This window comes from Ictidomys tridecemlineatus, chromosome 6 (genome assembly GCF_052094955.1).
Source record: "Ictidomys tridecemlineatus isolate mIctTri1 chromosome 6, mIctTri1.hap1, whole genome shotgun sequence".
Lineage (NCBI taxonomy): Eukaryota > Metazoa > Chordata > Mammalia > Rodentia > Sciuridae > Ictidomys > Ictidomys tridecemlineatus.
In genome coordinates, this window is record NC_135482.1 from 19,380,206 (window position 1) to 19,394,164 (window position 13,959).

The 13,959-nt window shown below is 34.2% G+C and overlaps 1 protein-coding gene across 3 annotated transcripts in view; it reads right to left on the minus strand.

The window, feature by feature from the left end:
* Positions 1–13,959, minus strand: part of Scyl2 (SCY1 like pseudokinase 2) — a 61,398-nt gene that overhangs the window by 22,362 nt on the left and 25,077 nt on the right. For all 3 annotated transcript variants that reach the window (XM_078052939.1, XM_005322377.5, XM_078052938.1), the window contains exons 5-10: positions 8,205–8,354; positions 6,718–6,939; positions 6,190–6,306; positions 5,487–5,612; positions 4,479–4,655; positions 2,200–2,322 (exon numbers count right to left, since the gene is read on the minus strand). In XM_078052939.1, coding sequence (XP_077909065.1) covers positions 2,200–2,322; positions 4,479–4,655; positions 5,487–5,612; positions 6,190–6,306; positions 6,718–6,939; positions 8,205–8,354 — 915 coding nt within the window. The remainder of the gene's footprint in view (positions 1–2,199; positions 2,323–4,478; positions 4,656–5,486; positions 5,613–6,189; positions 6,307–6,717; positions 6,940–8,204; positions 8,355–13,959) is intronic.

Here is a 13,959-nt window from a genome sequence, read left to right on the forward strand (position 1 = left end):
CTCTTCCTTAATTTCTCTAAATATAAAACCAGCTTGACTGAACTGGGCCTTCAATAACATTTCAGGAGGCTATAATTATGGCCCCTTTAAAAAGCTGAAAAACACAGGTAAGCACATCTTCCCCACTCAACCTAAGATCTAATTATAAGAGGAGAAAAAAAATCTGACAACAACCTCCTCACACCCTTGAATAAAATCACAAAGGTTGAAATAAGTTTAAAAAGTGACCTGAAGTATATGGTACTACGTGCATAAGAAGGAAAAAAAATTAATAACTTTCATAAATTTAAATTCCAGAGTTTTTTGTCAGAATTTCTTTTCTGGAAAAAAGACTTTTAAAAAAAGACCATAACCTTTCAAACATGAATCCATTTCTGCAGTGAGATGTTCTTAACATAAGTAGACATTTTCCAAAATGAAAAAATTAAATTATACTTTTGAGAGGGGAATTTACTGGGGACTGAGTCCAGGGGCACTAACCACTGAGCTACATTTCCAGCCCTTATTTATTTTGAGACCAGGTCTCACTAAATTGTTTAGGGCCTCACTAAATTGAAGAGGCTGGCCTCGGACTTGCAATCCTCCTGTTTTAGCCTCTCAAGTCAATGGGATTACAGATGTGTGCCACTGCACCTGGCTAAATTATACTTTTAACAGAAATCCAGAATGTTTTTCCAGATAGAGAGCCAAAAAAAAAAAAAATTTTTTAATAGCAAAAACTACAGAATTAACAGCTTAACAAAGTATTTGTTTTAAGATCGCCTTTGTAAGACAAAATGAGACAAGCAGGGACCTCCATGGAAAAGAAGGACCTCTTAACAATAAAGGAAAGAAAATATCTCACAAAAGAATGAGACAACCAAGTCAGCTCTCAGTCTTATGGGGTTAACAGACATACCAGAAAACTGGGAGTTAAACAATGGACCAATCTTCAAGGGTATAAAATTAAGATAATACACCCAAAGACAGGAGGTTGGGAAATCAGCTCAGCCTTCTAAAACTATGTGGTCATCAGAAACATCAAGAAACCAGAGCAAGACAAGACAATGTCATTAAAATCAAACCCACTGAGACAGGACAATAGTTTTCCCTGTTCTATAAACATGAGGGACTTTCTCAGAGAAAAAGGAGCAAATTCCACATGGTAAGAGGCGAAAGCATATATAGAAAGAATAGTCACTAAAGTAATCTGAAGTTATCTTTACTTTATTAGCATAGTAAAAAGCACACAAGGTGGAAATTCAGCTTATAATGAAACATGCAATGCATAAAGAAGCATGATGAAGAGAACAGGTGCAACTAAAACTCCACATCTATATGTGATGACATCAAGAGACTAGGACCCTTCCTATTCTGTAGATGCCATAAAAGCTATACACTTTTGTCCTTTGAGTTAGTCTGGGATTTCTGTTCCTACATGCTGCCTTCCTTGTGCTCAAGCATAGTAAAGAGTCTTGTTTCTGTCCTAGTTGTGTCTTTATATTAAAGACATCTTCTGATAGAGAACACAGGAAGCCACAGAGTTAGTGACAAAAGTGTTACTGACTATACACATGCATTAAGAATGGTCACACTGGGGTTGGGGTTGTGGCTCAGTGGTATCACTCCTGCCTCGAACTCATGGAGGCCCTGGGTTCGATCCTCAGCACCACATAAAAATAAATAAATAAAAATTAAAGCTATTGTGTCCATCTACAACTAAAAAATATTTTTAAAAAAGAGTGGTCACACTAAATTACTGTGCTTATCTATCTCCTTGCAATACAAATTAACTTCACTGAAAGAGAAACAGCATTACTAAACAAAAATTTGAGTTATCAAGCATGAAAGAAAATTATGAGCATAGAAAATACTTAATGCTTTCATAAGAAAGTCACATAAACCTTTTTAAAATCTTCATTGATAATTATCCATTCAGAAAGAAGTATACAATAATTCAAACCATAGTAAATCCAACTTTGTTCCACAATATTACATTTCTGATAAATATGGTCTAGTTCATGAAACAGACATTTATCAACTGATTCTTTAGTTATAAACACATACATTTTAATAATAGTACATCAATAATATAATTCAATAAATATATTTACTACTGAGCTTCATAGGAAATGTTATGACTTAATCCTAAAATGTACTTGACTTCTTTTTTCTGCTTTAAGAATCAAAATCATCACTAAAGAAAAACAAGCTTTGTACCTGGATCTGAATAGAAGGAGCTTCTAGTGCTCTATAAACCATGGGTAAAACACTGTTCTTTATTTCGTCAGGAGGAGTTTTGGTTAGTAGCAAATCCATTTTTTGTAGGAAAATTAACAAAATCTGTTTAGAAAAAGGGGAAAACGTATTAATATCTAGAATCTTTATGCCAAAATTTAACATTTTTCGAAAGAATAAGTTTATACTTTGACACTCACCATGTTGCTAGCCTGAAGGCATGAAAGACAAAAACAGAAATAAAGTCTCTTATATTGCTAAGAGCATAATATTTAAGCATCTTTTCTTGGTTTAATTATTTAAATAAACACTAATTTCATAACTCTCTCACACGTACAGTAATGTATAATTAACCAACATCTGAAAAGCTACTGGGTAAAAAAAAATAAAAGCCTGAGGGCAACAAAGTCAGATGTCCCACAATACATTCCATCTCTGGCTTCCATGAAGTTCAAGGGAAAAAGAGAAGGTACAGACATAAAAAGGTCTGTAAGGAAAACTTCTAGAAAGAAATTAAGTGTCCCTGATACTGTTTTCCCCACCACCTGGCTGCCTCCACATATCGAAATAATAAGAAACAAATTAACCCTTCTATTCATGCAGAATACTTAACTTGCCAACACTTAGTTAAAAAGTCTCAGGAGGAATTTTTTTTTTTTTTAAAAAGAAAGAGAGAGAGAGGAAATTTTTTAATATTTTTTTTTTTTTAGTTTTCAGCGGACACAACATTTTTGTATGTGGTGCTGAGGACCGCCAGGCAAGCACGCTACCGCTTGAGCCACATCCCCAGCCCTCAGGAGGAATTTTTAACTGAGCAGGTAAAGGGGAAAAAATGCCAAACAATAGGCACAAATAAAAATTCAGATTGTTGGAACTAGGGTTGTGGCTCAGTGGTACAGTACTTGCCTAGCATGTGTGAGGCCTTCAGTACCACATAAAAATAAATTAATAAAATAAGGCTATTAAAAAATTAATAAAAATTCACATTGTTTCTTAGGATACTATTTTGACTGATACATAGCTTAGGGAACATGTGACTACACCAATTTTCTTCCTAACACTTTGAGCTGGTGGGGAGCCTTTCTGCAAAGGTTACAGACTAGGACCCTCCCTATTCTTTCTCCCTCCTTAGTCCCTAAGAACCTGGCCATAGACTGCCTCTTTTCAAGGGAAGGATTAGAGTTACAAAACCATTACATCAAATAGTTGATAATTGACTAATAAACTATTGCCATATAGTGACAGAAACACACAATAATATATGCCACAAAAGCTTTCAGGGCTGGGTTTGTGGCTCAGTGGTAGAGTGCTTGCCTAGCACATGAGAGGCACTGGATTCGATTCTCAGTACCACATAAAAAATAAACAAATAGGGGCTGGGGATGTGGCTCAAGCGGTAGCGTGCTCGCCGGGCATGCATGCAGCCTAGGTTCGATCCTCAGACCACATACAAAGATGTTGTATCTGCCGAAAACTGAAAAATAAATATTGAAATTCTCTCTCTCTTTTAAAAAAAAATACAATAAAATAAACAAATAAAATAAAGGTATTGTGTCCACCTATAAGAAAAATATTTTTTTCAAAAAAGCTCATTTCACCTCAACAACTCCTTTCATTTTAGAAATGAGGAAATAGAAGCTTTAAGATGGTAATGTTAAACCTAGTCATACTTCCAGTAAAAAGATTTTAAAAGTCCTAATTCAAATCCAGGTATGTGACCCCACTGCTCTTAAATCCAGATGACCTTTAATCTGATAAATACATATTTTACAGAATCCACATGAGAAATTAACTTTTTTTCACTTAATAATACACACACACACACACACACACACACACACACACATACATTACTTCCATGGTGCTCTAAGCATTTCATTTTTCTAATGAAAGTATTAGCAAAAAATAAAGAAAGAAAACAATTGGCACCAACTAAAGACCAGAATAACAAAATAAACAAAATTAATATTTCTTTTCCCAAACCTATATCTTTCAATAAAGTTAACTGGGAACAAAATAACACATGAAAAATTTCACTGCACTGAGATAGTAACTTGTGGAGCGCTATAGACAAATACCTGCAAAGTTTAATTATAATTTTAGGAATAGTTCACATATGCAAAGTAGCTTCTGACTAATGAAAAAGCAAGATCGGATACTTACCTCAATTTTTAAAAAGTCACATAGTCACTTCTTTTGTTTTCAGTGGTAGTCATTATCATGAATAACAGATAAATATGAAAAAAATACCCAAAACATACCTGGATTGGCTCCTGTTGTTTAAATACAGGACCAAGTTCAGGTAGAATTAATTTGACATATTCTTCTTTGGTGCATTCCTCAGCAATCAGCAAAACATTGGGCAAAACAAAAGGTACCATATCAGGATTTACAAATTCTGAAGTCAAACAAGGCAAAATTCTCTGCACAATGACACGCTGAAAGGCAAAGATGTTTTTATAAAACCAAAATTTATTTCAGGTCTTTCATATTAACACTGAAATGTAAAGCCTCCATTCCCTCTAGGCAAGGTGACCATGTAATTTACAGTTGAAACTGGTACACTTTTTAGAGAAAAATGGGATTCTATTGCTAATTATACAAGATAGGATGTCATGGGTAAAAAGGGATATATTAAGGAAATCTTCCTTAGTTTTCACTAACATTTCCCATCTTAATTCCTTCATTACTATGATTCATACGATACAACTTAAACACTATCCTGCATTGATTGCTGCTTCATGCATGTTAACCCTACATTTACTATTAATACCTTGAGAGCAGGAACAATATTTTATGCTACCTCTTTCTCTTTAAGTAAATGGTTAGACAAATAACAGGTAACCAATAGCTATTCCATAGATCAAACACTGTAAATATTTCTGCAATTAGGAATTACTAGTTTTACAATCTGTGGCTTTATCATTCACCATTACTTTACTACTTTACACCTATAATTAAATATGTCAGAGAAAGAGTTTTGAAGGAATCGAAAAGTTAGCATCAATATAAAAGCATCTACTTAACTACTGGTAAAGCAGTGATTTCCACAATGAAGTTTACAGGCTTCTGACATTTAATGTCCAATTTTTTAAATCCCAATAATTTTTGGACCATAACTTCTTTCTGGCTTCAATCTGTTAACTTTTATAATTATTTATGTACCTAAAGCAAATGTTTTATTTTTTTCTTTCAAAGAGTTATTATAGTAAGTGAAGTAAACTTTGAATTAAAAAATCCTGGCTATTATAAATGAATCAACAACAAACCTTGGGCAACTTTGGTAGAACCTTTGGCAGTCCTTTGAAAAATTGTGATTTCTGAAGATTATCTCTTTGGAATAAGGTATCAAAATATTGAAGTGTTACTGCACCAACATCATCAAAGAAGGGAATCTAAATACATGGAAACAAGTTATTTTGATAAATATTAAGTTGAAAGTACTTTTCATATCTGAAATTACCACATATGGTAAAAATATATTCAGAAACACAAGATGCTAAAGAGCACTAATTCTAATTGTAAAAATCAGAATAAGAAAATAAATTATTTTTCAAGTTCAAATCTTCAGAATTAGTACCTTTGAATTGGCTAGGCAACAGCCTTTTTATACACATAAACCTCTAAAATATTGAAAGATTAAGTAAAATATCTTGAAGGCATAAATAGCACTAGTTATTTATTAAAATCCATTCTTACATGAGCCAAACAGAGGGCTAGACTTTTTTCTGGGAGCAGAATGCCTGCATACCTAATTGTGATTGTTAAGACTCTGTTTATTTGAAATCTTACTTTTCTATCACAAAATTTATGTACATAAATTATTTATCTGTTTTAAAAGAGGTTGAATATTCAACATAATCAAAAAGACAGACATCATCTAGGGACCGAATCTTGATTTAGGAAAAAGTAGTCTATTTTAACTTTTCATTTTTTGTCCATCCACTAATGCAGAAATCTGTGTGTACTCACCTTTGTCATTTGATCTGCATCTGGTCTTACAGTTGGAGTGACATTTAACAATAGTTTCACGTGTTCACGAACTTCTTCAGGTATATTTGTAAGTGAGCTAGATCCTAAACGACTCAACTATTCAAGAGTGATAACAGTAAAAATTGAGTGCAAAATATTCAAAAAATATGCATTTATATTGATAGTCTTTTTAGAAAGATTTTTAAATTTCACTCAATGTTTTTAGATTAAACAAAACACTAATTTCAATGTTAAAACACTTATCTTTAATATCTGAAATTGTTTCCGTTCCTAAAATAAAAGCCTAGTGTTTTAGACCATATTTCAATATTTATGCTGGTAAATGCAAGATTAAAGCTGTAATAACAAACTTTAACTAGTCTTCATTATTTATAGAAACCACTTTTATTATACTGATTTTATGATAATATAAAATGAAGCACTAACTCTTAAGAATTTTGGCTACACATTAGGAAAAAGAAATAAACAATTAATTATTAATGAAAGCAAATATCAATAGGCAAATACCTGATCCAACTGCCTACTAAAACTTTTATAAATATCTTGCTTGTTGACTTCAAATATAGGTTTCCCTTTGTTAAATACGGCATACATAACAGTTCCTAAAGAATACATATCGCTGGCTGTTTCACAGCTCACAGAAAGTATGTACTCAGGAGCCAAATATTCAGGATTTGGAAGACACAATGATGGTAAATTTGGGTCCCATTCTTTACAAGGAAACTTAGGCTGTATTAAGACAGAAAAGAGATGACATCAATTAAATATTTCTAATGAAAGTAAAGCATTATCAAGCAATGTATCTTTAAATTTGTACTAAGTCATGTAAGTAAAAATGCCATTATCAGGGCCGGGGTTGTGGCTCCATGGTAGAGCATTTGCCTACCATGTGTGAGGCACTGGGTTCAATCCTCAGCACCACATAAAAATAAATAAAATACAATACAATAAAATAAAAAATGCTATTATCATCTTTAATTGTAAAATTCCCAAATCCCCAAATATGGAAAGTATATGAAACAAAATGAGAGATCAGAATTCTCAAAAACTCTTGTAATTATTGTGAATTCCCTTCCAGAAAACAAATTATCAATACAAAGTGCAGTATAAACATGCAAAGGTTCATTTTTTGGAAGCACAAAGACTAAGTTCAAATTTGGACTCTACCACTTGAAATCCATCTAAACTTAGGCATGTTATTTTATTCTGTGAACCTAACTTACTCATTTATATTGTTTCTATATCTCTCTGAGGATCTGTGAGGATTAAATAAGTAAACACATGAAAAGTGTTTAGAAAATGCTTCAATAAAGGTTATTGTTATCATCATTATTGCTGTCATTATGCTACACAAAGAAAATTCCATGATCCAATGAGATAATATATGTTAATGTATTTGGCATTCTGAGTGGGGAAAAAAACTATTTAACCAAATAATTCTAAATTTATTTAACTGTGGCATCCTTTTCTCAAGTAACATTAACGTGTAAGGAGTTAATGAGCTGAAGCATATTTTTAGATGCAATGAACACTAGAAATTTTCTATAAAAATGTGAATTAGTGGCTAGAGTTGTGGCTTAGCGGTAGAGCGCTTGCCTAGTGCATGTGGGGCCCTGGGTTCAATCCTCAGTACCACATAAAAAAAAATAAATAAAACAAAGGTATTGTGTCTAACTACAACTAAAAAAATATATATTTTTTTTTAAATGTAAATTTTAAAAAACAACTATTCTAGGGCTGGGGCTGTAGCTCAGTGGTAAAGCGCTTGCCTTGCATGTGTGAGGCACTGGGTTTGATCCTCAGCACCACAAAAAAAAAAATGAAAATAAAGTGTTCACCTACAACTAAAACAAAAAGAAAAAAAAAACTATGGTACCACATAGACTACATGTACCCTTTAACAAAGGTTACACTAGATTCTCTAGTCCATTCTAGATATAATCACAAATTTCCATGGCTTTAAAAAACTCAAAGACTAATAAAACTTTCATTACCTCTTGTTCAGAAGGATTGGTCGAAGACACACAAAAATCAAAACCCATTATTTTCCAGGCTCCACTTTTATTCAAAATTATATTTTCAGGAGTAACATTTCCATGAACCATTTTTACACTGCTATGCAAAAATGATAAACCTTCAGAAACCTATAAATGAAAAAAAAATTTCTATTACATAAAGCTCTATTTATAACAATACAATGTGTCATAAAAATCATAATTATTAGCTAGGCATTGTGTACATACCTGTAATTCCATCTACTTGGGAGACTGAGGGAGCTTAAGGCAAGGGTGGGCAACCTAGTGAGATGCTCTCTCAAAATTTAAAAGGGGTGGGAATACAGCCCAGATGTTCAAGGACCTGGGTTCAATTCACAGTATAACACTCCCCCCCAAAAAAATCATAATTACTGCTGGTTCTTCCAATAAAAACAGCTTTTAATGACACCTAGCAATCAAATCACATCATAAATGCAAAAGTTTAGATATTTTCAGCTGGCAGGACAATCTAAGCATTAGTGGGGGGGGAGGAATCTAACTATAAAACCAAAGTACAACTATCTATTAATTTCCTTTATACATGCACATAAACAGAAGAAAAAACACCTTTTCCTATCCAAATTCATTCAGTTCCAGAGTTCAAAAAGTGAGGGAATTTTCTATTGAGTTACAGATGGTGAGTATTAAGACTTTACATACTAGTTCAGTTTTTCTGAACAGTATTGTGCTATTCTCAACTATTCAGATGATATTCATTTATTCTCACATGGGATTAATATTTGGTTAATTTTTTTATATCTATACCTGATATTATCACAAAATATGTGAAACAAAATGAAAGACTAGTTTTTTGTCTCCAGAAGAAGTAGATTTGGGCAAGAAGTAGATTTTGACTTCAAGGATAACACTGTCCCTGGTTTTCCTCAAACTCCACTGAGCACTGCTTTTCAGTCTATTCTGCTGGTTCCTCCTTACTTTCCAAATGTCCTGGACACAATGTTTGGACCTCTGCAATTTGCCATCTACTCTCACTTTCTTGATGTTCCCAACGCTTTAATTATCACCTATGGGCTGAGGCTGTGGCTCAGTGGTAGGGCGCTCGCCTAGCACGTGCTAGGCCCTGGGTTCGATCCTCAACACCACATAAAAATAAATAAATAATGGTATTGTGAAAAAAAAATTATCACCTATATGCTGACTATTCTCAATGTCTCCAGACTGAGCCTTTGTCCTAAAATTCAGATTGATTATCTGACTACTTTCATGACTTTTTTCCCCTTGAATTTTATAAGTATCTCAATCTCAGAGGAATCCAAATCAAGTTTCTCTCATGATTTCAAATTCTTTCCTCCTGTAGTATTTCTGGTATCTATTAATAATCACTTCACTTTTCTGGTTGTTTGGGACAAAAAAAACCTAAGTTATCCTGTACTACACTATTTTTCTTATATAGCAAATCTGCTACCTCCACTGTCATAATATACCATCTACCTTCCCTGCTCTGGACCATCATTATCTCTGACTGGAATTGTTCTAACAGCCACCAACCTTATCTCTTTGCTTCTGCTCTTGCCCTTCTACACACTTTAATCCTCAATACAGTAACTAGAGTAATCTATTAAATATAACCCAGATCATGTCACTTTTCCTGCTCAAATCATTTAAAGGCTTCCCCTTTCAGAGTAAAGTATTCATCTAGCGTAAAAGACCTACCCACCCCACCGCACCCAACCCAAGCCATAGCTTTCTGATCTTATCTCCTACAACTGGTCTTGTTTACTCCTCTCTAGTGCTATAGGTATTTCACTATTCCTTGGACATTTTCACTATTCCTTAGTTCATGCATGATCCTGTCTCAGAGACTTTATACTTGAAGTTCTTTCTACCTAAATCATTCTTTCCCCCTAGTTACCTATATGGCTTCTTTGACTTTTTTAGTTTTTTTCTCAAATGCCCCCTTTTCAGTGGGATGTTATTCTAACTATCCCATTCAAAAGTACATCCCTTTTCTCTCTCATCCAAATATTCCTCTTTTCCCTTCCCTCCTTTTTTCTTAACATCATTTCATCAAATCCAATTTACTGTATTCCCACATGATAATATGTTTCCAAATGAGAAAGATTTTTTGATTTGTTCACCCCTATGCTTTTAGCACCCAGAACTATTCTAACAATATAGCTGTCCAACTTGAGAATTAATTCTCTTTAAAAATCCCCACTTACAGTTATCAACATGAAGACAAGTCAACACTTAAAGAGTGTAAAGAGGGCTGGGGTTGTGGCTCAGTGGCAGAGCACTTGCCTCACACATGTGAGGCAATGGGTTCAATCCTAAACCCCACATAAAAAATAAATAAACAAAATATATTGTGTCCATGTTAAAAAAAAAGGGGGGTGCAAATAGCACAATTTTAGAAGATATCTGGGTTTGTGTCCCTACTTCCTTACTTACCACCTATGAAACTTTGAGCAGGTTACTCAATTTATATAGATCTCTGTGGACTACTTCAAATTGTGAAATATAAATTTTTTTAATAAGATTCCACACTACTTCTAATCCCTATATGTCTAGTCAGCCTTCAGGACCTAGTCTACCTCTGCCTGACTGCACTCTGTGCCTCTAGTCCTTCCTCTGATTTCTGCTGAAATCTTTTTTTTTTTTTTTAATCTTTTTGTTTGTTTGTTTTTGTGGCACTAGGGATTGAACCCAGGGCTTTGTGCACACAAGGCAAGCACTATACCAACTGAGCTATATCCCCAGCCCCTCCTTCCTCTGATTTCTGAGCAGGACTTTTATTTAAAAACTGTCATTAATTGGCTTAGGGAAGCAGCTCCATGATAGTGTGCTTGCCTAACATATATGAGGCCCTTTTTTTTTTAGTTTTGTTTTGCCAGAGCTAGATTGAACCCAAACTATTACTTATTATTTCCTATATGTAAATACTATATAAACATTTAGAAATTCACACATTTGATCCTGACATCAAACTCTATGTTGTAGGGATTATTTCCCATATGCTTTCCCTATCCCAAAATTCTGGTCTTGTAGACTGATAGCTCTAAAATACATTTCAGACCATGTCATTTGCCTTGCTTACAATTTTTCATTATTTCCCATCACCAGTAAGACATGTTTCTATCTTTCCAATTTCACTTTTCACCACTCTTAAATACAACCTGCTACTTCTAATTGCCTAAATACTACTAAGTGAATAGTACAATAAACAAAGATTAAGAGGTTTAATAGTATTTTCCAAAAAAAAGGATGTTCTTCATTTACAACACATTTGAACTCATGAAGTTCATTTAAAATTTACATTTTCAGGCAGGTGAGGTGGAGCTCACCTGTTAACTCAGAAGGCTGAGGCAGGATGATTGCAAGTTCGAGGCTAGCCTCACCAACTTAGCAAGATCCTGAGCAACTTAGCAAAACCCTGTCTCAAACTAAAAAAATAAAAGGTAGGGGATGGCGATGTGGGAATGTAGTTAAGTACTACAGTACCCCTTAGTTCAATCTCTAGCATTAAAAAAAAAATTCACATTTTCAAAAATATATATTCACCAAGTATAAATTTCAAGATATACAAAGTTTATCAAATTTAGAAAAGATTCCCTATTTTTGTAAGAAAAAATAAATTTTTTGCTTATTGTACATTTCAGGCACAGATTTGGCACATGTTTTTATTTAATAATCTCAGGAATCTTTAGAACAATTTTAGGATTGAGAAAAAAAAGATCAGATGGTTACTATAATATACAAATCAATGAAACAGAATCAGTTGCCCAGAAATAAACCTTTGTATATGTGGTCAAATGACTTTTGACAAGGATACTAAAAGCACTGAATGGGAAAGAAATAGAATTCAACAAATGGTACTAGGAAAACAGAACCACCTACAAAAAAATGAAGGTGGACCTTTACTTTACACCATAAATAAAAATTAAGTCATGGCCGGGTGATGTGTAATTTAGGGTAGTGTGCAATACTTAGCATGTACAAGACCCTGCATTCAATCCCCAACACTAAAAACAAAAAACAAAAACTCAAAAGGATCATACACCTAACCTAAATCCTAACACTATAACACTCTTAAAAAAAAAAAAATACAGGGAAGCTTCATGACATTGGATTTGGCAATAATTTACTGACTATGACACTAAAAACAGAGGCAACTGAAGGAAAGGTTTATAAAAGAGACTATCAAAATTTAAATTTTTCTGTGCATCAGAGAACAAAATCAACAGAGTGAAAGGCAACCCAAAAAATGGAAAAAAACTCTTACAAATTACATATCTGATATGAGATTAATGTCAATAATATATGAAGAGCCGGGCACTGTGGCTCACACCTATAATCCCCAGCAGCTCAGAGGCTGAGGCAGGAGGATAGCAAGTTTAAAGCCAGCCTTAGCAACTTAGCGAAGTCCTAAGCAACTCAGCAAGACCCTACCTCCAAATAAATATAAAAAGGGCTAGAGGTATGGCTCTGGTTAATCACCCCAGGTTCAATTCCTGGTACCAAAAAAAAAATAAGAATATATGAAGAACTCTTACAATTAGATAACATACACACACACACACACACACACACACACACAAAAAAAAAAAAAAAAAAGATTCAAAAATGGGCAAAGGACTTATTGACTAGACATTTCTACAAAGATATATTAATGACCAATAAGCACATGAAATGATGTTCAAAGTCAGTAATCGTTAGGAAATACAAATCAAATCACTGTGGTAGTAGGAGCAAATGTGACTCCATTTTGTTTTATGACTTCATCTTGTAAAACAACCATGCCAAGTAGAAGAGTCATGACTGGAGCAAGATGTTCTTTTCCTTTTGCTATAGAAACCTTTAAGAACACGGAACTACCTAATGGGGTATTGTTTCTGTAACTGGGGTGACTGGGCTAACTGTGATTGGTTAGGCTTCCCTCCGCTTGACTACATTGTCCTGCTTCTGTAACCTGGCTTGCTTGCATTGGCTAGACCCCCCCCCCCCCAACATCCCTTTTGCGGTTTTCAGGCTTATAAGGAGTGCCCTTGCAATTGTTCGGGGCTGATCAGGGGAACAGCTTTATGTTCTGGTCAGCCGCCACCGGTGTGCTTCAATAAAGGCTTGATTCGATTATACGTGAGTGGTCTGGAAGTCAGTTTATGAAACCCTGGGACAAAGCTTTAACTATAACATCACAATGAGATACCATCTCATATCCAACAGGATGGCTAGATACTCTAAAGTAAAAAGAGAAAACAGTAAATATTGGCAAGGATATGGAGAAGTTAAAATCCATATGCATGCACTATTAGTGAAAATGTAAAATGATGTAGGCTTTATAGAAAACAGGTAACTCCTTTATCGTGGCTCCTCAGAAAATTAAAACTAGAAACCCCATATGGCCCATCAATTCTACTCCAGAGTATATATTCCAAAGAATTGAAAGCAAGATCTTAAATAGAGATTTAACCAAGCACAATGACACACAGCTATAATCCTAGCAACTCAGGAGACTGAGGCAGGAGGATCAAAGTTCAAGGCCAGCCTCAGCAATTTACAAGAACCTGTTTAAAAACAAAAAATAAAAGGGACTGGGGGTATAAAATCTTCCTGGGTTCAATCCCTAGTACCTCCACCATACACACACACACATACATACACACACACACACACAAAAAAAAAAAAGTTGTTCAAAGAGAGAGAGAGAGAGAGTGTGTGTGTGTGTGTGTGTGTGTGTTCACAGCAGATTATT